The sequence below is a fragment of the Rattus norvegicus genome, chromosome 10, assembly GCF_021556685.1.
Source record: "Rattus norvegicus strain SHRSP/BbbUtx chromosome 10, alternate assembly SHRSP_T2T, whole genome shotgun sequence".
NCBI classification, from domain to species: domain Eukaryota; kingdom Metazoa; phylum Chordata; class Mammalia; order Rodentia; family Muridae; genus Rattus; species Rattus norvegicus.
In genome coordinates this window covers 47,877,258-47,900,952 of record NC_141543.1, presented here as the reverse complement: position 1 = coordinate 47,900,952, position 23,695 = coordinate 47,877,258, and the positions used below count along the sequence as shown (strand labels likewise).

Genomic DNA, 23,695 nt, shown 5'->3' with positions numbered 1-23,695 from the left:
CACACAGCTTTCTGCCTGCGTGTATGCGCCTGCAGGCCAGAAGAGGGCAGCAGATCTCATTACAGATGGTTGTGAGCCACCATGTGGTTGCTGGGAATTGAACTCAGGACCTCTGGAAGAGCAGTCAGTGCTCTTAACCGCTGAGCCATCTCTCTAGCATCCCTCCCCCATTTCTTATTTTTCTCTTTTACTCTCCTGCTTTTCTCCAATTTACTATGCAGCTAATACTGCCATTGAATGGACGACAGACCTGCTCCTCTACCTTCCAAGTGCTGGGATCATAAGAATGCCCTCCCACCTCTGGCTGGCCTTCTTATTCTGAGGCTGCTTGGACAGTGACATGGGAGGAGTGGACTTTGAAAACTTCTGTCAGTTGAGCTGGGTATGCTGGAGTGATGACCTCACACCCGTGGCCAGGGAGGTCACGGACCCTAAGGGAGAACCTGACACAATCGCTCTTCTAAGGGCATGGTATTAGTTGACTCCTAAGGATGTGTCCTCACACCCACAGATCCGAGCATCTTGCAGCCCTCATCAGAGAGGCTTCTCCTTTTAAGTAGATGGCAAGTAATACAAAATCCCAACAGAGAGGGGAACGGTGGGCTGAGGACCTACAGGCCTTTGATAATTGCTGGGAGAGGGAGAGTTGGTTTTAGTGAAGTGACAGCTTGGTAGGTGGACTGCAAGTCAGGGCAGACCCCACCCCCAAGGGGCAACATAAGTTGGATTTGCTAGAGAAAGAAAGAAAAACAACAAAATCTCAAAGTTGGAAGGGATGGGAAAGTGGGAAGAATGGATATAAGGGTTGGGGGGAGGGGCGAATATGTTCTAGATACATTGTATAGGGTTCCTGAAGAATTAATAAAAGCATTGTTAAAATTTATCTTAAAAGCAATCTTGTTAGTTACTCAGGACAGTCGTAATCTCAGCACTCAGAGGATATGACAAGGTAATGAATGGGGTTAAGAGTCCAGCCTGCGCTACATGAGACCTTGTCTCAAAAAACAGACAAAAAGAAAAGGAAAGCCACGGCCAGGTGTTACACCTCCATAATCCCAACACTCAGGAGGTAGAGGCAGGAGGATCATGTGTTGGAGGCTGGCCTGGACATAGCCAGACTGCAGTAAGAACAAACAGAACCCAACTGTCATTTACCTTCCTGGGCCTTCTGAAGACAGCGGTGTGGGCAAGGTACAGCATGCTGAGCCTGCCCGCAGTGCTGTAAGGCTGGGCAGGGGGTCTTAGTCCATGGGGCCTAAGGAACCTGCAGGCTTAAAGCTCAGTCATGGAGCCCCGGCTTCTCAGACTGTGGGATGTCTGTGTACGTGACCAGTTTGGGGACTGGCAATAGCAAATGTCAGTGCAGGAGGAGACACAACAGTTCACGAGCTGGTGAAGCAAAATTCTGATACTTTGGCATTGAGATAGTTACAGAAGGGTCTAGATTTCCACTTCTCTTATCATAAGATCTGTTCAATCTGTCCCCACAAGGCGGAGACAGAGGGAAGGGCCTGGACAGTCCTTTGCAGCCTGCCTCTCGGGGGGCATTCTAGTGGTAGTCTTCTAACCACTTCATCTGAGATTCTAGTCTTCTATGAGCTAAGGGACTGGGTACCTATTACCTCTCTCCAGTTGAGGGACACACAGGAGGACTAGGACTTGGGTCCATTCCACTGTGGTCCGAATGCCTCTGTCTGTACTGAGACTAAAGGTTTTGGGTATCTAAGGCTGTCACTAAAGCCAGTCATACAGTGCTGGGGCCCAGAAGCAGCTAGGTTCTGAGCACGAATTCAAAGGGAACCATGGAGTAGTCTCTTGCTCATTCAGATCATTTATTGAGAATAAGAGTCAGGCCATCTCATCTCTGTGACACTGCAACAGGAGTCACACACATGCTAAGGAAGAGTCCAGAGAATTGAGACCTTCAACAGTACAGAGCCACAGGCACAAAAATCAAAATACAAATGACCCATTCCCCCCCAAGTTTGGCAGGAAAACAAATACAGTCAGAGGCCTGGGATGGAAGGGCACTTACTTTTCAATAAGGCATTTACAAAGCAGATAAACCCCATTCCCCAAATACACGCTAATGGGCATTCCAGGCAGTAGAAAGCAGGCAAGAATGGAACGCAGGAGAAAGCAGAGGGAGGCTTTGTGTTCAGAGGCACCAGTGGAGGGAAACAACCCACTGGAGATGCTCTACTGTAAGCCCCAGGCCCACTCTGCCCACCTCGAACATCACAGTGACTTTTCTTTTACCCACCACAAACTGGAAGCAGTCTATAAGCCAATGAAACAACGGAAAGACACCCCAAAGGCACCATGCTCCCCGAGGCATGAGCCTGAGCTCCTCCCACCTCCAGTTTGACTGCTCTGCTTAGTTCAGTAGGGACCCAGAGCCAGTGCCATCAGAGACAGGGTGGAAGGCAGGAGTTGGGCAGAGCCTACTTTAGTAAGGACAGAGAAGGAAGGCTAACGCTACACGCCACCGATGTTGGTTCAACCTCTGACTTCTCTGGGCCTACTCGTTATCAACAAAATTCACGCTCGAGAACGACACAACTGAGGTTTAAAGAGTGTAAGGTAAGTCTCATAATGTTCCAAATAACTACGGTTCTATGTTGGGTCACACTCATTGCTATCCTGGGGGCCTGGGAACTGTGGTGGGCATTGCCTGCTGGGGTTCTAAATACAGCTGGTCTGCCCCTCAGCTAGTCGTCTTGCTAAGCTTAGCAGTCCCTATCCTCACCTCAATTCTCCTGTAATTCTGCAGGTCAGTTTGTCCCGGGAGCCCAACTGCCCTTGAGGGGCTCCCAGGGATAAGCTCTGAGGCATGCCAGAGTAACTTACCTTAGATCGCCTGTCACAAGCACATGACTAGAGCGTGCAAACTAAGGCCACAAAGGCCCCTCCGTAAGATGTGACCTTGGCAAATCTCTCGAGACTTTATTTCCCCCATTCACTTAGAAAGACCACAGGAGAGCAACCTTGAGTGACCTTGACACCGAGACACAGGGTACCTTCAGCTTTTGGGGTAATGTCCACATGGGATCCAGAGGGAACAAGTTCTTGGCAGCCTTGGGACCTCAGACTGCAGGCAAAGCCATGTGCTGTTTAGAACCCTCCAGCTGAAGTTTCCCCTCAAAGGTGCCACAGGTTTTGTGTGGCCAGCAAGGGACTGAAGCCTCCATTGACTTGGATTCTTGTTAGCAGGCCTGCTGGCAACTTTGGCATGAGTGAGGGCTGAGGGGTTTCTCCAACATCTCCAACAAGGAACCAAGACCAATAGACCAATACTTAGGGGTAAGGGGGCTAAAAACACCACACTGTATCCAGCTGTTCCCTCCTGCAATAAAGATAAAATGTGTGGGACAATGCTAAGACTGGGTTCTTTGCCCGATGAGAGACTCTGTCCACATGGCCCCAAAATTAGAGAGCTTAGAAAAGCCAGAAGCTAACACCAGAACAGTCTTCCCTAGGAGGTAGTGAGCTCTTTGTCCTTAGAGGTGGCCAAGTGCAGACTGCTTCTTGGCTGGGATGATATAGGCAGAATGTCAGCACCAATGGAGAAGCTGGACGGGAGGACTCAAGACTCCAACCTTTTGGATCTCATCATACCACAGAAAGCCTTCAGATGGTATTGACGAGGCAGCTTTCTTTGGGACTATGCCAGGGACCACCTGCTGCAGCGGACAAGCTACCCTACCACCACATACCAGGCAGCCACTAGGTAAAATACTAGCAGGAAGTATGTACACGCACACACATGCACAACCTCTACCTGCAACATTAAGGTTTGCTCTCTGAAAGGCTATTGTGAGTACAGCTACCCATGGCAGAAACATGCAGTACAGAGAAGCCACGTTCCTGGAGTCACGACCCCCACCTGGAATTTTGGTTTGCCATCTCTTTTTCAATTCCACGAAATGAGAAATCTGCCCACTGTGTTGTAAAAATTTTCAAACCCCAAATGAAAGGCAGGCTATGGAGGTCTTCTTGTGATCCCCTCAGAGTGAATGGAAGAACTACAGCCTGGATCAAAGACAAGAAGCCATACTACTTCTGGGGTTGAAATTTCAGTTCTGCCCAGGAACACCAACCAAGTAGAGAGACCGTACTGAGCCATCACAGGTGTGTGTGTGTGTGTGTGTGTGTGTGTGTGTGTGTGTGAGGGAGGAAGGCATGGACAGGTGATATGACAGGCAGTCAAGACAAGCACTGCTCTCACTAAACCCTGATGCTCTCCAAGTCAGGCCTGGGCCCTTCTGGAAGGCAGCAGGCTCTTACCCATTGCTCTGATGACACAGCACACTTCTGAACATGTTCATAGCTTTGCCTTTTCCCTCAGCCGCTCTGTTTTGAAAGGCTGAAAAAGATAGCCCTGGCCTCTACTTCTCCTCATCCGAGGACGAGGACTCTGAGGTGGCATCTGGCTGGAGGGCAGGTATTCCCCAACTTGGATCTGGACATAGAACATGGGAGAGATGGAGCCTAACGCCACATCTTGCACAGAAATCAGCCTCTCCACAGGAAACTAGACTTTATATAAAGAAACAGTCACATAACTTACATTCCTGCGGTTTTGGTTTAAGTATTAGAAAGCTAATTTCCTTGTTTGATAAGACACTGACATTTCCACAGGGCCAGTTAAGTCAAGGCTCCATTTGCCCTCAGACAGCAGCTTCTCCTGGGCTCGCCTGTTGTCTCCATCAGTGGTAGGAAGGAGACTGGGGACTGCATTTTGAGTCCTGCTGGGAGCCTGGCCACAATGGAACACACCATGTGCTAGTAACCCTAGGGGCCCCTGTTCCCACTCCACAGAAGCGTGATACTCTGCTCCATAGAAGGAAACCTTCACACGTTCCTCTACTTGCTCAGTGCAGGGTTAGTTCTGATCTCTGAGGTGGCATCAGGCAAGCCATCTGGGAGACATTAAAACTGTCGGGCCAGGCCTCTGTTCTCCTGTTAGGGTGTAAGAAAAACTCAGAACTGAAGTGGAATAGGGAAATGAGACATTTGGCCCAATACATACAGGATGGTTAGAAATTAGGAATTTTTTTCTTATCCTCCTACACGCACCCTTTGTCCCACAAACTGACTGGAAATTCTACACAAGTCTTTGGATATGAGAGCTTTGCTTTCCCAGGGTGCTTCTGCTTCTAACAGAACTAGATAGAAGGGTCTGATTTGAACATTGACAAAATTTAATACTTAAAAAAATTACCTTAGCAAGCATTCTCCCCAAAAGGAGGCAGATTCTGAGTTTTTCACTTGAACATCAGGTGGCAGTGACTTTTCAGAATCTCAGAATCTCCTGCCTCACAGGGCCAAGTTGCCAAGTCCAGCCACACTGTCTTTCCAGAGCTGGGCTTCAGAGCAGGAGTCACAGGGACTTAGGCAGATGTCCTGCAGGTTTATACTGAAGAAGAGCCCAGACACTGTCTCTGCCCATCAGAGCACTTATTGCCAGAAGCATAGGGCACGGTATACTCCTCACTCTGGGTAAAATGCAAAAGACCGTATCCTTACAGAAGGATATGGCTTTGTTTACATTTAAAAAAAATCACTAAGAGTGTGTGTGTGTGTGTGTGTGTGTGTGTGTGTGTGTGTGAGAGAGAGAGAGAGAGAGAGAGAGAGAGAGAGAGAGAGAGAGAGAGGGAGGGAGAGAGAGAGAGAGAACAGTCCGCTACATGGCCAGGAACTGAACTTAGGTCATTAGGCTTGGCAGCAAGTGCCTTTGCCTGATGAGCCATCCTCAGGTTTATTGTTTTGCTTCTGAGACAGGTCTTTAGCCCAGGTTACCCTTGAGCTCACTATCTTTTTGTCTTGCTCTCCTGAGCGGTGGGACTGAAGCATGCACATCATGGCCAGCCTGTGATGTCTTTGTGTCAATTCTGGAATCACAACAGACAGTTCTGAAGTGCAGCTGTCCAGAGATCCTGGCTTACCTGGACTCCTTGTGGAGGGGCAGGGGGTCCTCCACGTCTAGTGGTTAAGCAGAGAGCAACGCACAGGACAGGTCTCAGTGGTGGGAGGAGCAAAGTAGAAGCTGCATAGCTGTGACAGCTCTTGGCCAACACACACAGAGTGCCCACTGTGTACAGGCCACAGGGCAAGTTGGGGACTAGTGTCACACTGAATGGTAGTAAATGGTAAACTTGCAATAAAGTGGCAAGCCTCTGTCCCCAGTGGCAAGGGTCAGTCCAAACATGGGCCTAGTCGGTAATTCCACTGTCACTGAGCCATGCTGCCAGGGCTGGGCCTTGCTTGTGGCAGCCTGGTACTGCATGGTGACTGCCAAAATGCATGTTACCCAGCATTTCTAGAACTGATTTAAAGCTTTGCTGAACACTCTAGACATAAGTTTTAAATTCCTTTTATAACACTGTTTTTTTTCCAGTCTGAGCGGATATCTCACAATCTTCCTATAGACATGCTGACTGTAAGAATATAACCCTCCTGACAGAGACATTTACAGTGTCCATCATTCAAACTTTATTTACAGTAGATACGAACAGTCCTTATTGGCTGAGACGTTGCAGGGGCCACCTGTCATCAAGCAGTGCATGGCTGTCCTCTCATCAGGGCTTCCACCTCACTGGGCGGCTGCACCTCACTCAAGCTGCTTGCTGCCCTCTGGCTTCTGGTCCAGTCTGCTCCTGTTACTCTTCACCATGTAGATGAAATAGGCAAGCGTCTCTTTCTCATTCACTGGTATGTTCCTGAAGTGTCGGCTCACAGTCTACACAGGAGGAAAGACCAAAGTCCCTTAAGCTATGTGCAAACCGGGCCTACATCCTAGCCTCTGCAGAGAGGGCACAGGAGTTGTTTTCAGAAGCGACTGCCTGGCACTCAGACTTGCCGAGGAGCTGCGGGATGTGGTGGGCCCTTGCTCCAGAGCTTAGCTGCTTTTCCCCAGGCTACCAAAAGTGTACCACTGCAGCCCAGGAGGGCACCAAGGTGTGGTTGCACTTCAGCAGCATCGAGCCATCCCTGGCATGGCTTCAGCCACCCTGTGGTGTAAGGAGGCTGAGACTTCCTTGGTTGGCCAATTGCCACCAAGCCTTTCAGGCTCTGGAAGTAGACCAAAAAAAAAAAAAAAAAAAAAAAAAAAAAAGGCTTTAAAAATCGTGTCAAGCTGGGTGTGGTGTTGAATGCATGTGATCCCAGCACTCAGGAGGCCAGAGAGGTCAGGAGTCCAAGACCAGCCTCAGCTGTCTTGATGACAACACACACACACACACGCACACGCACACACACTTGCAACAAAACAAAATAAAAACCACCCCAAAATGTCGGATGAACAGTTGAAACAGATGTGTCTGGCCCCAAGAATTGCTGCACATGGGCCAGCTGCTCCTGGGAATGTGTGCCAGTATAACGGGGCTCACTGCTCATGCCCTGATTCTGCTTTTCTTGTCTTAGCCCTGGAGAAACACGCCGCCTCCTCTTTCCACGCTTTGTACTGGCAACGGTTAGGCAGCAAAGCTGTGCTGCCGTTGGACCTCTGCGCAGGTGAGGGAAAGGCTGAGGAGTGAAGACATCAGACAGAGCCCAAAGCAAGTGGGCGGGCGGCAGCTTTTCAGCAGACCACCGCACGGATGGAGGTGGTCAGGGCAGAAAAAGACTTGGAAATAATAAACCTTGGGTTGTGTTTTTCTTTCTCTGCCTCTCCAATTCTTTACAACAAAAGGCTGGAGAATCAAGAGGGATGAGGAAGCCAAGTGCACATCATGTGTCTACGAGGGAAGCTGAGGCCAAAAGCACTGCTAGACCACACACGAGAGGGAAAGGAGAGTCGCTAATGCTGACTCGCTGTCACAGACGAAAAAATAAGGTAAAGACTCCACGAAGAATGTTCTTGGATGCCACAAATTATGTAAGAAAAGACTTCTGTTAACATCAGAGGTCAAGAAAGTGTGGGGATGGGGGGGGACGACCTGGAGGTTAAAGGGAAAGATCACTAGTAGATGATTTGTCATATAAAGAACCCTGGATTTGCTCTTCATTGCCCAAAAGAAAATCAAGCCCTAAACCTAAAGACCCAGTGGATAATCACACTCACACACCTATAAGGACTGATTATCAGCAGTCCTCAGGCTGCCGTGTGACTTTTAAAGCAAGTCCATCCCTCTCTGTGCATGACTTCCTTTGGGAAATAGGACTTTCTATTCCACGTGGAGAGCTCTAGATGACCTGTGGGAGGGGTAGCTGGAACACAGGAGTGTAGGCCGGGCCTCTCTGATTCACCCACCTACCTCTGCTAGCTGGGCCTTGTTGAAGCCGGGTCTGGTCTGCAGCTTGTAGTGCCGTTTGTAGCGTCGGAGAGTGTTCACCTGTAGCTGGAACAGATCAACCTGGAAACCAGCGGGGAGAGTTATGTCTGGGCCCACCCTGCCTGGCCTGCCCTAGGGGGGCTAGGAGGAAGGAAGTGGGAGACACTGTCCACCAAGGACTAGGGAGGCCAAAGGCAGGTGTGGAGAGGGAGGCTGAGGCAGGAGAGAAGCAGTAGTGGAGAGGCAGTGAGGAGGAGAGAGAAGGGGGATGATTCTGAGCGTGGATACCTGGAGCAAAGGTAGGGCTGGGGCAGCATGTCCAGGGTTGGGGTGCAGGTTCTTCAGGGAGGAGCTGGATGGGCTGGAGGGGAATGGGGAGCTGCAGCACGGACCCTCTGGTGAGCAGACAGAGCTGAGCCCTGCCGCAGCTAGGGCTAAAGGACACCAGGGCATCTAGGAAGGCCAGCTCGGGGACACTGGAGGAGATAAGCTAGAGTGTGGCTGGGCAGAGCTCACAGGAACAGAGGTGCTCAGCCTCAGATGTCGCCTTCCTGAAAGGCTGCACGGTGACCCACCGGCAGGTCAGGGCTGGCCTGGCATCTCTGCAGATAGCTGGATAAGGGACAAGAAGGGCTCCTATCTCTGGGTTCAGCTAACCTAGGAAGGGAGTAATCTACCTAATCATGAAATACGGGAGTTCAGAAACATGGGTTGCCTTTACCTGCCTCCAAGAGAAGCTCCTGACTCAGGCAAGTGAAACTCATTTGAAGAAAAAGCAAAAAAGAATGGCCAATATGAGGGTCTAGAATCCTCCATTCATCTCAAAACATTCTAAGAAAACTTTTCTAAAATGCTCGGTCAAAGGGATTCAGAAACCGAATGTATCTTTACGAAAGAACAGCAACACTACAGGCAAAAGATATTGGAAAGTTAAGGCTGGGGAAGGGACAGGGAGGGGTTTGAGGACATGGCTGAGTTCCACAGGCCTCTCCACAGCTGCAGACCAAGACCTCCCTAGTTCTCCTCCCAGCCAGGGAGTGTGCTCAGGCAGGGTAATGATGCACCAGATGCTCAGTGCACCCTGGGCTTCGTTCCTCTTTCATGGGGCCCGAGCGGGCACACTTTGGAAAGAAACCCAGCTAACCTTCCTGGAGGCTCCCTTAGTGCACACGGGGACCTTCTGGGTGAGAAGCTGGGGTTCATGGTCTTGTGCAGTGCTCTTTAACTCAGGGGCACATCCCAAAGGACATGTGGCAATGTATGTAGGACATGTTTGCACTGACACAACTCAATGATGTCACTGGCTTCTCTGAGTGGGGCTGGGGGGTGCTGCTGCTGAGCCTATCATACTCAAGATGTGCCCCTCCCCTCAAATGCCAACTTTCTGCACAGGATAAATGGCTGCAGTGTGTTTTTGGGGACAAGCTGGTAACACTGACAAGAGACAGGTCAGAGAAGGCGGCAAGAGATGTCTAGATCACAAACTGAGCATTAATTTAAGGGCAAGAACAGGGTGTTAAAAGAGGCAACATCATGTTAAGGCACTGGTTGGGCTCAAAGGCAAAGCCCTGCAGTCTACTACAAAGAAGACCAGCAAAGCCTCTAGGACTACCTGGGACTTGGAGTCTAGGCGAGCCTGTAGAGGGATGGGCAAGCAGGCAGAGCAGCTGATCACCAACCTTTCCCAGTCAATGTTACTGAAAGTCTAGAGAACTCTTTTCAAACACGCCAGCAGCAAGGCGACAAAAGATGACTGATTAGTTCAGAAAACACAATAGCCAGGGAGAAGGCTGAAGTCTGAACCCACTATTCTTATTCTCTGGCTAGGAGGGAGGCTTGGCAACGAGCTATTCTCCCTGCTCTCTCTACCAGCACTCTGGCCGGCTTTTACCTCAGGAATGTCGGCATCATGCTCAGGGGAATCTCCGCCATCATCACTTGTCTTCCTCTTCCTTTTATTTCGGACGCTCTGGATGAAATTTTTGTGGAAGTCGCAGATGTACAGGTGCCTTACCTGGTTGGAAGAAACCTAAAGTCAGTGTTATCAACCCCATGGAACCTATGAAACCATGAGCCTTCTCTTTTGGCCAGGTACTAGAGAGAGATGGATGAGTGAAAGGCAGGCCACAGCTTACAACCATACTACTACAGGCTGCAGAAGAAGTAGAGGGCTGGCAGTACAGCTCAGTGGAAAGTACGTGCCCAACTTGAATAGCCCCCCGCCCCCACATACACCAATACCACAGTGCATTAGCATCCAAACTTCTACAGTATGGAGAAGGTGGCTGCAGCTGGGCGAGGGCTGGCTTTACAGGCACAGGAGGAATTATGAACTTGCAGTGGGCAGAGATGGGGCCGCAGGACGGTGGCTGGTACTCCCACCGCCTACTAGTACTGTAGGCTAACACTGGAACACTTGACCCCAGCTCCTTCACATCTGGCCCACAAAGGAGCACCACATAAAAGAGAGTGGGTATCACCCTGGTTTTCTAATAAACACCAGAGTATATTAGTAAAGGTGCCAACAGCAGCTCAGATGTGAAGAACATGTTTTTATCTAAGGAAGTAGGTAGCACAGCTGCCTGGAGGGACCATTTGAAGTCCCTGCAGGACCCAGTGCCTATGTAAATGGCCCTGGGTAGGGACAGATGGAGCACAAATGTTCTGGGGAGACATCTGAACTGGAGTTTAGTCCTTAAATCCTCAAAGATAAAAGTAAGTTGACAGGAAGTCACCATCAATGAATTCAGGCTGTTTTGTGGAGGGGAAAAACGAAAACTGTTTAACCGGGTGGTTATCAGTTTGTGTGGCTGGATTGGTGAGTCATCCGGAGTTTAAACTGGGATGCTGTCTTGTGCACAACAGGCGCTCAGTAAGTGCTGAGGCACCAAGGTAGGCGCTCTCATATCTGAAAACGGCTTTTGCTGGAAAGCCACCTCTTACAAGGTCACAGATTGGGATGGCTTTGGCCAGATTCCACTCTAGCAGTGAACTTTCGGACATGGCATATGCCACTATCCTAAAGAGTAACACAGGAGAAACGAGACTACAGAACACGCGTCCCCTGTCCCATTCCTGCAGCTGGCACCTGGATTGACAGTGTAAGGAGCAAGTGCCTCTTGAGGGAGCAAGCTGCTTCCTACAAGCATAGTGGTAAACTGGGGAGAGAAGCAGAATGGGGTGTTTATAAGCTTAGATAGGAGGATGTCAGACCCAGAGCAGGGAGGTGGGTGACCCCAGGCTCCTGAAGCCTTCTTCCTTTATGATTCCTAACTCCACTCTCCAGAAGCGAAGGAGAAATATGCCAGTTGCAGGTTGGTTATGTATAGGACTACAGAGGCAGCCAGTGTCCACCTGAAGGGTTGCGGTGTCTTATTTTAAAAGGGCTTTTGCTAGATCCTTTTACAAGACAGCTATTCTCTGCCCTTAACCATGCTCAAGTCTAAACTGCTTTTCAGCAATCTCAGGGCTCTGCTGCCTTTGTGGTTGGGGTGGGGCCAGGAGGGCGGGAGCAAAGGCTCGCTGTGGTTGTCTTTTTTTTTTTTTTTTTTTCCTTTCCTGTTTCACTTGCTACAATAGCTAGAAATTCTTGTAACACAGCACTTCCTTGGGATTGAATTCCTGCCCAAGTCTGTGGAATGAAATAGAAACTCTTTCAGCAATAATAACTCTATACCACCAACTTGAAATGGACTGAGGCTGCATGTCTAACCACAAGCCTTCCCAAGTACTGACTGCCTTTGGGGATGCTACTGCAGGGTGTGTGTGGGGGGCTTTTTTCCAGATGATGATGATGATGAGGAGGAGGAGGAGGAGGGGAGAGAGAGAGAGAGAGAGAGAGAGAGAGAGAGAGAGAGAGAGAGAGTGAGTGTGTGTGAGATGCTCAACTGCTCAACACTGTTCCCATAGGTTCCCCATGGGTTGAGGGGATAAATGGAGTCTTTACTGCAAGAACAAAGCCATCCAGATGTAAGGACTCCTTAAGGATAACCGCCAGCAGCCCACATAGGAGGCAGGTACCGTTTCCATGTGGATAAATCATCGACGGTCTCAAGTTCCCTTTCACTCCCATATGTGATTAGCAAGGGACACCTGAGTGTTTAGCCAGGTTTTGCTTGAGTAATTTCATTCATTCATTCATTCATTCATTTGTTCACTCATTTATTTATTGACAGACATCTGTAAAAAAGAAAGTCTTGGGGCTGGGGATTTAGCTCAGTGGTAGAGCGCTTACCTAGGAAGCGCAAGGCCCTGGGTTTGGTCCCCAGCTCCGAAAAAAAAAAAAAAAAAACCAAAAAAAAAAAAAAAAGAAAAAAAGAAAAAAAGAAAGTCTCAATCATTTAAAAAAAAAAAAACAAACAAAAAACCACGATTCCAAAAGAGCTGGACTATACTGGTTAACTAAATAAAACTGAGTGTGCAAGAGAAGAGTCTAGAAGAAAGGATGGTGATTTTATTTATTATAGAGGAATGGAACTTGGGTGTAGGGTTTGGAAGCATGCCAGGCGATAAATGGGTTTAGGAAATTAGCCAACTTTTAAGTGCAGTGTGCTCTTGGAGCCATTGCTTCCTACCCCCAGCCTCAGTTTCTGCCACATCCGAAGTGTAAAGATGGGCTCCCCTGTCCGCTAACAAGCAACGTCTGATTTCCCCTAACCGTTGAACAGTAATTATTCAAGCTCCCTGAATATTCAAAGTTCCTTAGCTCAGTCTCAATTCCTAACCTGGAAGTTGCCACTCAGGGCTTGCAGCAACAGATGTCAAACTGAAAAGTTCTTAACCGGTTAGCAGTAGGCACATCTTCAGAACCGTTAACAGAGTAGGTGAAATCGGGAAGTTTCTTATAATTAGCCACAAGGCATAGGGCAATCCCATTCCATTTTAAATGTGTACCTCTCCACCTCTATCGGTAATACCAAAGATGCTAACCCCCTCAAGAAAACTGATTCCCCGCCCCCTCCAATCATATCCACAGCAAGTCGTTTAAGACCTGGCCTTGGCCTTATTTCTGCCACATCTCAGAAAAACTCATTCGCTGCCAGCGAAGCGGGCTCTATGCTGCGCTGCAGAGACGGAGGCCGCGGGAGACAGGAAAGTCGCAGCCACCTTGCTAGTGTCTGAAAGAGCGACAAGGTCCCTGGAGAGAGGACGAAGTTGGAGAAATCCTTCAGGTCCCCTCATCGCCCCTTCTGCCCAATTCTTGCAAAAGTAACCCACCTCTCTCTGCTCGATACTATTCGGCGCAACAGTGACAGCTGGAAGCTGCTGTCGCTTTCCCAGGCAGGGAGAGTGTGCCAAGCCCTCCTCGGTTTCTCAGCCCACCCTCGGTGATGCGGGCAGCGTCGCGGAGCACCGAGCGGCCTCCACGAACCTGAGTCCCCTGTTTTGCACAGACTGCGCGGCGAGGCCCAACGCGCGGAGCGTCCCCAGGGTCCCTTCCCGCGGCCCTGCACTGCGCCCCGAGACTCACGCTCTTGTCTATGTCCAGCTTGAGTTTCTTCTGCGAGATGCTTTTCTGCACCCTCTTGCTGAAGGAGGCGTTGCCCGCGGGCCGGACGCAGCGCTCGCCGTCCGCGATGAGGCAGCAGCTCTGGCCGTAGCCCGGGGCGGCGGCGGGGGCGGCAGGGGGCCCTTCGCGGCTGTCCTCCTCCGTGCTGAAGCCGTTCATCTCCCCGCCCCGACCCGGCCCCTCCGGGGGAGGGCCCCTGTAGGCCACTCCGCGGCTGCTAGCCCCGCGGGGCAGCTCTCCGCCAGCCCCGCGCCCGGGTCCCACGGTGCGCCCCGGGTCAGGCGCGCTCTGAGCTCCGCGAGGCCCGGTTGCTCTGTGCTCCTGCAGCCCGGGCCCCGGAGGGGATGCGCACACCGAGGTTCCGGCCCGGACTCGCGAGGCTCCCCCGGGATCCGGGCCCGGCCGCCCTGGGGCTCCCGAGGCCCCCGCCGGCTCCCGCCTGCTCCGCGCCGCGCGGCAAAGTCTCCACCCCGCAGCTCCCCGCGCGGGGGCCCGGCCTCGAACCCGCCGTGTCCGGGCCCCGCGGTGCGCTCGGCCCGCCCCAGCGCCTGGCCGCTCGGCGGCGCCCCGAGTCCCCGCGGCAGCCCCTGGGCCGCCCCGGCCGCCGCCCGCCCGACGCGCCGCACCACAACAGTGCGCTCCCCCGCCCGCCGCGGCACAGCGGAAGTCCCGCCTCCGTGCGCTCAATGGCCGTATTCTTTATATGGGCGGGGCCTCCCTCGCCGCTGGCAGTTCCCATTGGGCACCATCGCTGCCGGTCTGCGGTGCCAGGCTACTTCCTGGACTCTGCTGGGATGGGTTCAAAGTAGAGAAAGTGCAAGAGGGAAGAGTTACCCCGGCTAGAGAGGACAGCGGGCCGGTGGTTTAGTCCTGGCTGTGGAGTGGGATGCTGAGATGGGTCTGGAGGGATGCAGGATGTTCTAGTCCCAGTTAGGATCGTGAATAGGGTCCTCGCTCCGAGGAAGGATGCTGAGCGGGGTTTGGAAGAATGCAGGATGTCCTGATCCGGGGCAGGAATGGTGAGCGAGGTCCTCTGGCTCTGGGGTGAAAATGCTAAGTTAGGTCAGGAGGGACGCGGGCTCCTACTTCAAGGTGGGGTGCTGAGCGGGATATGGGGGCACGCAGGGTCTCCACTCCGTTATGAGGTGCTGAGCAGGTTCCCAGTTCCAGCGCGGGATCCTGAGCTAGGACCCGGCTCCGTCGTGGGGTTGTGAGCAAGCCGATTACGGGATGATATGCTAAGCCGGGTGTAGGCCGAAAGGACGTTGAGAGGCGTCTACGGGAAGTAGGGACAGACTTGCAGCAAAGATCATGTTCGAAGTGGATTGAAGCATCGACGTGAGGAGGAAAACTGAGGGACAAACGTGGGAGAAGGGTATGGGAAGTGGACCTTAGGGAAAATTGCTGCCAGGAGAACAGACTGGGCAAAACGGAAAATCCTGGGCTGGAAGACCTGCGCAGCAGCGGGAGGCAGGGTGCATAGTGTGGAACATAAGCTAGTGTGGAGGTACATATGCGCATAAAGAGGCGTTGAGAAGCAGGGGCGGTCGAACAGGAGAAGTAGCAATCTTTGGGTAGAGCGGGCACGAAGGAAGGAGTGACTTAAGAAGGAGAACCCTGGGTCAGGACAACTGGGTTGATCTTCAGGATGGGCTTTGTGGGCAGAGGCAAAGGTGAAAGGCCCTTAGGGCACCGACGGACTCACCTTCAGACATGTTGGGGATTAATTTGTAGTTTTATTGCTTCAAGACACTCAGACCAACCAGGGAGGAGGCCACCTCACCCTGCCAAGACCAGGGTGCCACCTCGTGCCCTTCCAGAAAGGACACAGTGACTTTTCCGAGGGTCAGGTCATATAATCATTAGTGTCCTGTGGGAATGGGGGGTGGGGGTGGGTGAATATAGGGTGGGTGTCAGGTAAGCTCTTAAATTCTCTTCAAAGGTCTAGAATGGGTTTGTACAGTTTAATTTTTATTAATGTCATACAGGAGACAGTATATTAGAATACACCTACAGATTAAAATTTAAGCCCACTATGGGGGCTGAGGTTGTAATTTGGTGACAGGGTGGTTAATTAGCACACTCGAGGCTCTGGATTTGTTCCACAGTGCTACTTAAACAGGATGTGGTGGCACTGGTCTGTAATCCCATCTTTTAGCAGGAGGATCTGAAGTTCAAGGTCATTCTTTTTTTTTTTTTTTTTAAAGAATTATTTACTGTATGTATATGAGTGCACTGTAGCTGTCTTCAGACGCACCAGAAGAGGGCATCAGATCCCACTACAGATGGTTGTGAGCCACCATGTGGTTTCTGGAAATTGTACTCAGGACCCCTGGAAGAGCAGACAGTGCTCTTAACTGCTGAGCCATCTCTCCAGCCCCTCAAGGTCATTTTGGGTACATAGCACCCAGGCCAGACCTTGTCTCAAAATAACAAAACAAAACAAAATATGTCCATTGTGAAATTGCTTATAAAAATACTGTTAACGTTACAAGTGAGAAGTGGTGAAGTAAAATTTAACATCTTCAGGAAAAGATATGCGCTTGAGTTTTAAGGTAGAGTCAACATCAGTGTGTGTGTGTGTGTGTGTGTGTGTGTGTGTGTGTGTGTGTTAAAAGTCACCAGCAACTCTTTAGCAAAGACTGACGAGGAGCTTGAGAAATGCCCTTTTTGATGCTGAGTAAAAGGTGTGGAATGAGCTCTCTATGGCGGCCCACACCTGCTATGTCAACACTTGAGAAGTATGCAGGAGGATCCAGAGTTCTTATTGAACTTGAGGCTAGCCTGGGCTATACGAGACCTTGTCCCAAACAAAACAAGGATATAAAATTGCATATGAACTTGTGGGATGCGATATGTATGTATTCGTGTTAAATAATCCTTGCAGGGCGGGATGCTCTTCCAGGGGACCCCAGTTCATTTCTGTTAAACACCTCCATCGGCTCACAACTGCCAGTAATTCCAGTTCTAGGAATTCGGCCACCCTGCGAATGTGCGAGTGCCCCATCCCCAAGCAAAACAAGATCCCAACAGCAGCAATAACAAAACTTTTGGGGGGTCACTGAGGTGCCTCAGTGGGTAAAAGCACTTGCCAGTGAGCCAGCTGACCTCAGTTCTATCCCCAGGGCTTACATGGCAAATGCAGATCATCTCCGACCACAGCCTCACTGATATGAATGCACTGCCTCCTCACAGGAAAAAAAATAAATGTCATAATTTTTTTTGAAAAGTCAAAAACATACATAAGGAGTCCTCCGTATTACAAACTGACATGTGGTTAACATTTTAATACTTTGTTCTACCTTTGCATTTTTCCTAATAAGTTTTTTTTTTTTTGCTTTTACAGTAACAAAAATAATAAAACATTAACGGAAAAACACAATTTACTAGGAGGCTTGCTTCAGAGTTCATATTCCAGAGCAGGTTCCTGAGAGATGGCTCAGTGGTTAGAAGCACCGTCTGCTCTTCCAGGGGTCCTGAGTTCAATCCCCAGCAACCACATGGTGGCTCACGACCATCTAATAATGTGTGATTTGATGCCCTCTTCTGGCATGTAGTGTACATGCAGATAAAATACTCATACATTAAATAAATAAATAAGTCTTCAAAACAAAACCTAGCTGGCGCAGGCGGCGCAGGCAACTACAGAGGCAAGCGTGATGCTGGCTTGATAAGGGTACCACTCAGGTAAAGTTCAGAGTAGAGAATGAAACTGGAGGTACACACAAGACAGTGTGCACTGCTTCAGAGGTCCCATGGTGTGGATGTAAGCTCTGCTTTTCTTTTCGTGTTTTTTGTTTTCTTTTGTTTTGTTTTGTTTTTTGGAGGACAGGGTTTTTCTGTGTAGCCCTGACTGTTCTGGAACTCAATCTATACACCAGGCTGGCCTCGAATTCACAGAGATCAGCCTGCTTCTGCCTCCCAAGTGCTGGGATTAAAGTCGTTTTTTGCTTTGTTTGTTTGTTTTTGTTTTTTATGCTGAGATGCTTTTCAGAAATCTTGCATCCTGCCAGGTCATTTCAGCACCCAACTGCTTCACCATCAGTGTTCCTTGGCTGGAGGAGTAAGGAGCTCCTCCCTTGGGGGCACCAGACCAGTCCTTGGGACAGCAGCCATTCCTGCTACCTGTCATCCCAGAGTTCTTTAGACGTCCCCGCCCCTTACTTGGCAATCCTTTATTAGTGCAGTCCCCGGTTAAAATAAGCTCATCTTTAGACCAGAATAAGCATCAAGCCCATTGGTAGAGCATGTGTGCGTATAGGCGCCATATTTGTGGAGTGCGTGTGTGAACGTGTGCGTGTAGGCACCATGTGTGAGCACCTGCTCTCATGCTCTGACCATCTTTTGCAGAGATCCTGGAGTCTTCCAGAGAGAGATGTTCCATCACAACCTTTCCCTATCTGTCTAGCTCTGGCTGTGGTGGTTTTAATGACTTCACAATATTACAGCTTATGCGCTGAGCATTATTAGATGGTTGGCTTTGCTGTTGGAACAGTGTCCAGATCTGAGTACCACTCTTCATGTGCTATGATATGTTAATTAATCCTTTCCTTCCCTTCCCTTCCCTTCCCTTCCCTTCCCTTCCCTTCCCTTCCCTTCCCTTCCCTTCCCTTCCCTTCCCTTTCATTAGGAGACAGTGCCTCATATATTCCAGGCTGGTCTGGAACCCACTATGTAGTCAAGAGTTACCTTAAACCTCTGATTCTCTTGCCTTCATCCTCCAAGTACTGGGATGACAGACACGTGACACCGAACACAATGGTGCTGAGGATGGAACTGGGGACCTCATGTTTGGCTGCTGAGCTACAGGCCCAGCCAGCCACAGTCACTTAAGTCTGTTAGAGATAGTGACAGTGACCTGTAAATGACTACAGCAAAGCCTTGTACAGCATTAAAGGTTAATCGATGCTGATCTGTCCGCCCACCTCAATTCACTTCCATTTGCTTCCAACAGCAGGATATTTTTTGAACACGGTTTGTCTTTATGTTTTGCCTGTATGCATGTATGTGCACCATATGTGTGCCTGATGCCTGTGGGAGCCAGAAGAGGGTCTCAGATCTGCTGGGCCTGGAGTTATAGATGATTGTATGCTCCCATGTGGGTGCTGGGAACCCAGGTCTTCTGCAAGAGCAGCCAGTGTTCTTAACCACCAAACCATCTCACCAGCCCCAGCATTTGTCTTTGTAGCTCAGGATGCCCTGGAACCAGAGAACAAGGATCTCCTGGCACTAGTTGACAAATGTTTGTGAGCTACTTGGTGTGGTGTGTACTAGGTCCTCCTGCAGGGGCAGTAAGTACTTTGAACCCCTGAGCCACCTCTCCAAACCCAATGTAAATTTTTCAACACAAAACTTTTCCTAACCAGGTGTGATGGTGCATGCTTTTAATCCTGCACTCAGAAAGCAGAGGGAAGTGGATCTTTGTGAGTTCTTGGCCAACCAAGGAACTCTGTGAGTTCCAGGATAATAAGGACTATGTAGAGAGACCCTGTCTCAAGAAACAAAAACACAAAAACACCTAAACCACAGTAACAAAATAACACCCTTTCCTATTGTTTATGCTTACTTAACAATAACAAAATAACTCTTTCCTATTGTTTATGGTTACTTCAATAGTGGGATGATAGTGGGATGTCAGAAGAATTGTAGTGAAACTCTGAAGTTTCTGCTCTCAGTCTCAGCTACCCTGCTCTCTTCCCCCATCAACCTTCTATCCAATCAACTGACGGCACAGCAATGCTCCCACATCATCCCAGCCAGAAAGACTCAGGGTTGGTGCCTATGCTGAGTAGCTTCTGGACAGGAGGAATGTCCCTCTGCGTTCTTCCTTCCTGTTTGGAGGGCAGGCGGCAGGCCTTCAGGGATTCTGTCTTTGGATACAGATGGAAAATTAGTGATAGATCTTGAGTGTCTGGTATTATGAGTGCGCTAGCTGTGGGCAGCTGATGGGTTAGGCCTTCGGCTCAGACATCAGTGGGAGTGTGTCCAACAGAGGATGCTGTAATGGTTAATCTTCACTGTCACCTCAGCTGGATGTCAGATCCCTGTGAGGATATGAGAGGATGTTCCCAGAAAGTCCTAACTAAATGGACATCTTCCCATGGGCTGGGCTCCTAGGCTGAATAAGAAGAAAATCAGCTGAGCACTCTCCCTCCTGCTACCCACACCTTTGCTTCCTGACTGTGGACACAACGTGATCAGTTACCCCATGACCCCCTGCTAAGGTACCTTCCCTGCCACTATGAACAATTCATCCTTAAGCCGTGAGCCAAAATAAACCCTTCCTTTTGTCCGACATCTTGTCTGAATAATTAGTAACAAATATAGAGGGGTTGGGGGAGGGGAGGTGGATGGGGGATGGCCTAGCGTGCTGCTCAGAGTCTGGTAGTAGAGCTGGTGAGTGGGGTGTGTAAGGAGCTGGGAGAGGATGCTGGAAGCTGTGGGAACCAGAGGCAAGTGCTCTACCCATCCAGCCACAGCCCCTGCTCGGAAGTCTCGGTCATCTGTTTGTAACAGTTACTGAATCCCCAAGAGAGATTTTTACTGTTTCAGATTGTCAGTCAGCTCTGCTAGGCATTTAAATCTGAAAAAACTCAGGCACATTCAGTTCTTAATTGTCCTTTGAATTATCTAAGGAACTTTGATTAATTAAGGCAGTAAGTCTATCAAATGTTTAAGAAGGATTAAGTCTATTAAATTTAACAATTCAACACCAATAAAGAACAAAGGAAAATGATTCTTCTTATCACTGCATGAAAAGCTACTAAATTTCAAAGTACTCAAATCTGTACATTGAACTTAAAACCTTAAAGGAAAGTTAGTATTTAAAATGGGCAGCCTTAGGCCAGGCTGGTAGCACCCACGTGGAGTCCCAGCAGAGGAAAAAGAATCATGAGGCTAGCCTGTACTAACTCACAGAGAGACCTCGCACAGTGTGGAAAGGGCTGGGATATAGCTCAGTGGCACACTTGCCTAGCATGTGAGAGGTCCTGAGTTTACTTTTCAGTATTACAAAAGACACACACACACACACACACACACACACACACACACACACGCACACACACCCCACGTATATGTGCATACATGGCCACATTATTTATATTGTATATTTCTTTTTAAAAGTTGAGAATTACTGCTGGCACGATAGCCCAGTGGGTAAAGATGCCTGCCCCTGAGCCTGACTATCTGAGTCAGTCCTCAGACCCATATGGTAGAACGTGCGAACGGACCTTGCAAATTGCCCTACTCTACCTCATGCCATGTACCACTCCAAACTCTCTCTCTCTCTCTCTCTCTCTCTCTCTCTCTCTCTCTCTCTCTCTCTGTCTTCTCTCTTCTCTCTTTCTCTCTTAGGGTTTTACTGCTGGGAACAGATACTATGACCAAGGCAACTCTTATAAAGACAACATTTAATTGGGGCTGGCTTACAGCTTCAGAGGTTCAGTCCATTATCATCAAGGTGGGAGCATGGCAGCATCCGGGCAGGCATGGTGCAGGAGGAGCTGAGAGTTCTACATCTTCATCTGAAGGCTGCTAGGAGAATACTGACTGCCAGGCAGCTAGGATGAGGGTCTTAGAGCCCCCACCCACAGTAACACACCTACTCCAACAAGGCCACATCTACTCCAACAGGGCCACACCTTCTAATAGGCCAAGCATATTCAAACCATGACACAAACACACACACACACACACAGAGCCTGGTTTGGTGGCATACACCTTTAATCTTAGTACTCTGGAGACAGAAGCAGGCAGACCTCTGTGACCTCAGTAGACACAATGGACATGAAGAGCAGAAGTGGGGGGGACTAACTAGAAGATGAAAGGGAACTGTGTGAGGTGGGAGGACTGTTAGAGGTGGGAAGGACTGGGGAAGGGGAACTGGAAAGGACAAAGTATCCTGATACACCTGTGAAGACTCACTGGTGAACCACATTCTTTTGTAGATTAACCTAAACAACAACAACAATAACAACAACAAACAATTAAAAATTAAAAATGCGACACTTGGAGAGAGAAATGATAGAAATACAGCATCTATAAATGAAACTTAAAAAAATAAAGCAATTAGAATGGGTTTTTAGATTATCATGTTTCAATTAAGTGTAATGATGGGCTCCCTGTGGTGCTTCCAGACCTGTAGGGAATGTGGCCTTCCTTCTGGCTGCCTTCAGCTGCTCTTGGCTTCTCCCATGTCTGCATACTCAGCCAACTTCTAAGGAGTGACACAGCAAGACCAGAAGATGTCACGTCATTCTTCCTGTCACTGGAAAATTCTAATACCCATGGACACAATGACTAACCTTAGGTCTGTGAGTCAGTCCTTTGTGAGTTTGGTCAGGGAAAGAGAATCAGCCAGTCTTGAGGAGAGGTGCCCTGAGGGGGCTGAGGGATGTGTAGGTCTTGATCTATGCACTTCAGGGAACACCCTTTTCATTTTATTGAGATGGAGTCTCCAGAGAGCTGGAATTACAGAGGTGTGTGACCACAGCCAAATTCTGACAGAAAGCATTTTCGTGAGTCACAGCTCATGGTCAGCAGCATATGACAGGTTTGCCATCACAAAGCCCAGCTTCTTCCATTGTCCCTTGTCTTGCTATGATCACGTGGTTCGATCATTAATGTATGCAGTCTTTATTTAAAGCAGATAACAGAGTGATAAAAACATTTGTGCTGCCTTCTGGATTCATCTATACTCTTATCTTTCTTTTTCCTTTCTGTAGTAGGAATTGAACCCTAGTACAGTCTGATGATTTCGTGCCAAGCCTCAGCCCCAACCCAAGCCCTTATATACAGTTATCTTGACTAGTTACTTAAACAAAATTCTTCATGCTGGGCATGGTATGCGTACCTTTAATCCCAGCACACTGGAGTCAGAGGCAGGTGGGTCTCTCTGAGTTCCAGGCCAACCTGGTCTACATAGCTAGCTAGAGGCCAGCCAAGGCTACCTAGTGAGACCCTGCCTCAAGACAGTCACCACAAAGGGGAAACTTTTTACTTAGCATTTTGTGTGTGTGATGTGTGTGCTGCAGAACCCTGTGGAGGTCAGAGGACAACCTTTAGAGTTCGTTCTTTCCTTCCTCCTTTATGTGGGCTCTGAGGCTGGAACGCAGGTTGTCAGGTTTGTACCACAAGCACCTTGGCCTGCTGAGCCATCTCACCAGCCCTTGACCAGTCTTTTACTTCTTCAGGTGGATTTGAATCGGAGTTCAGGAGGGCTGATGCCCAAAGGCAGAAACCACAGAGGACAGGGACCGTGATCCCTGTCCCTTCCCATTGGGCAGTGGCTACCCCCATACTCCAGTTTTCAGCACCTGCTAATTAATGTCACTCCAACCACTGTTTTGGGTTTTTTTTATTATTTTTATGTATATGAGTATTTTTCGTGTGTGTGTGTGTGTGTTTGTGTGTGTGTGCGTGTGTGTGCATTGCATGCACACCTAGTACTTTCAGAGGCCAGAAGAGGGCCCCAAATCTCCTGGACTGGAGTTGTAGCTGGTTGTGAGCCACCACGTGGGTGCTCTTAACTGCTGAGGTGTCTCTCCAGCCCCATCAACCACTGTTTTTACGCAGGCCCTTCACTGAACTCTCCTCAGTTCCCCAGTGTGTAGCTGTCTTAGTCACTGTGCTATGGCTGTGAAGAGACACTATGACAAGGCAACTCTTACAAAAGAAATCATTTAAATGGGGCTTCTTACAGTTTTAGAGGCTTAGTCTATTATGAGAGGGAGCATGGCAGCAGGCAGGTGTGGTGCTGGAGAAGTTACTGAGTTACAGTCTTGATCTACAACAAGGGAGAGAGAGAGGGAGGGAGGGAGGGAGGGGGAGAGAGAGAGAGAGAGAGAGAGAGAGAGAGAGAGAGAGAGAGAGAGAGAGAAGAGGGAGGCAGACAGAGGCTGGACCTGGC

General features: G+C 49.4%; 1 protein-coding gene and 1 long non-coding RNA gene across 2 annotated transcripts; one reads left to right on the top strand and one right to left on the bottom strand.

The window, feature by feature from the left end:
* Positions 1-1,809: 1,809 nt before the first annotated feature.
* On the top strand, positions 1,810-6,699 carry LOC148002881 (uncharacterized). The gene is made up of 2 exons (XR_015631643.1): positions 1,810-5,604; positions 5,640-6,699. It is a non-coding gene; the product is annotated as an uncharacterized LOC148002881 (long non-coding RNA).
* On the bottom strand, positions 6,472-14,398 carry Sap30l (SAP30-like). Its single transcript, NM_001398798.1, has 4 exons — positions 13,747-14,398; positions 10,168-10,290; positions 8,259-8,357; positions 6,472-6,742 (listed from the first exon to the last, which is right to left on the bottom strand). The coding sequence occupies exons 1-4, from the start codon at positions 13,942-13,944 to the stop codon at positions 6,614-6,616; spliced, it is 549 nt and encodes a 182-aa protein (NP_001385727.1). The 5' UTR covers positions 13,945-14,398; the 3' UTR covers positions 6,472-6,613.
* Between the last annotated feature and the right edge of the window lie 9,297 nt (positions 14,399-23,695).

Bases quoted from the DNA above. Each gene is read 5' to 3' on its own strand.
- Sap30l (NM_001398798.1), bottom strand. From the start codon at position 13,944: ATGAACGGCTTCAGCACGGAGGAGGACAGCCGCGAAGGGCCCCCTGCC. The intron at 8,358-10,167 runs GTAAAAGCCGGC...GCTGGTTTCCAG, and splicing joins ATGATGCCGACATTCCTGAG to GTTGATCTGTTCCAGCTACA. The intron at 6,743-8,258 runs GTAGGTGGGTGA...CCTCCTGTGTAG, and splicing joins ACAAGGCCCAGCTAGCAGAG to ACTGTGAGCCGACACTTCAG.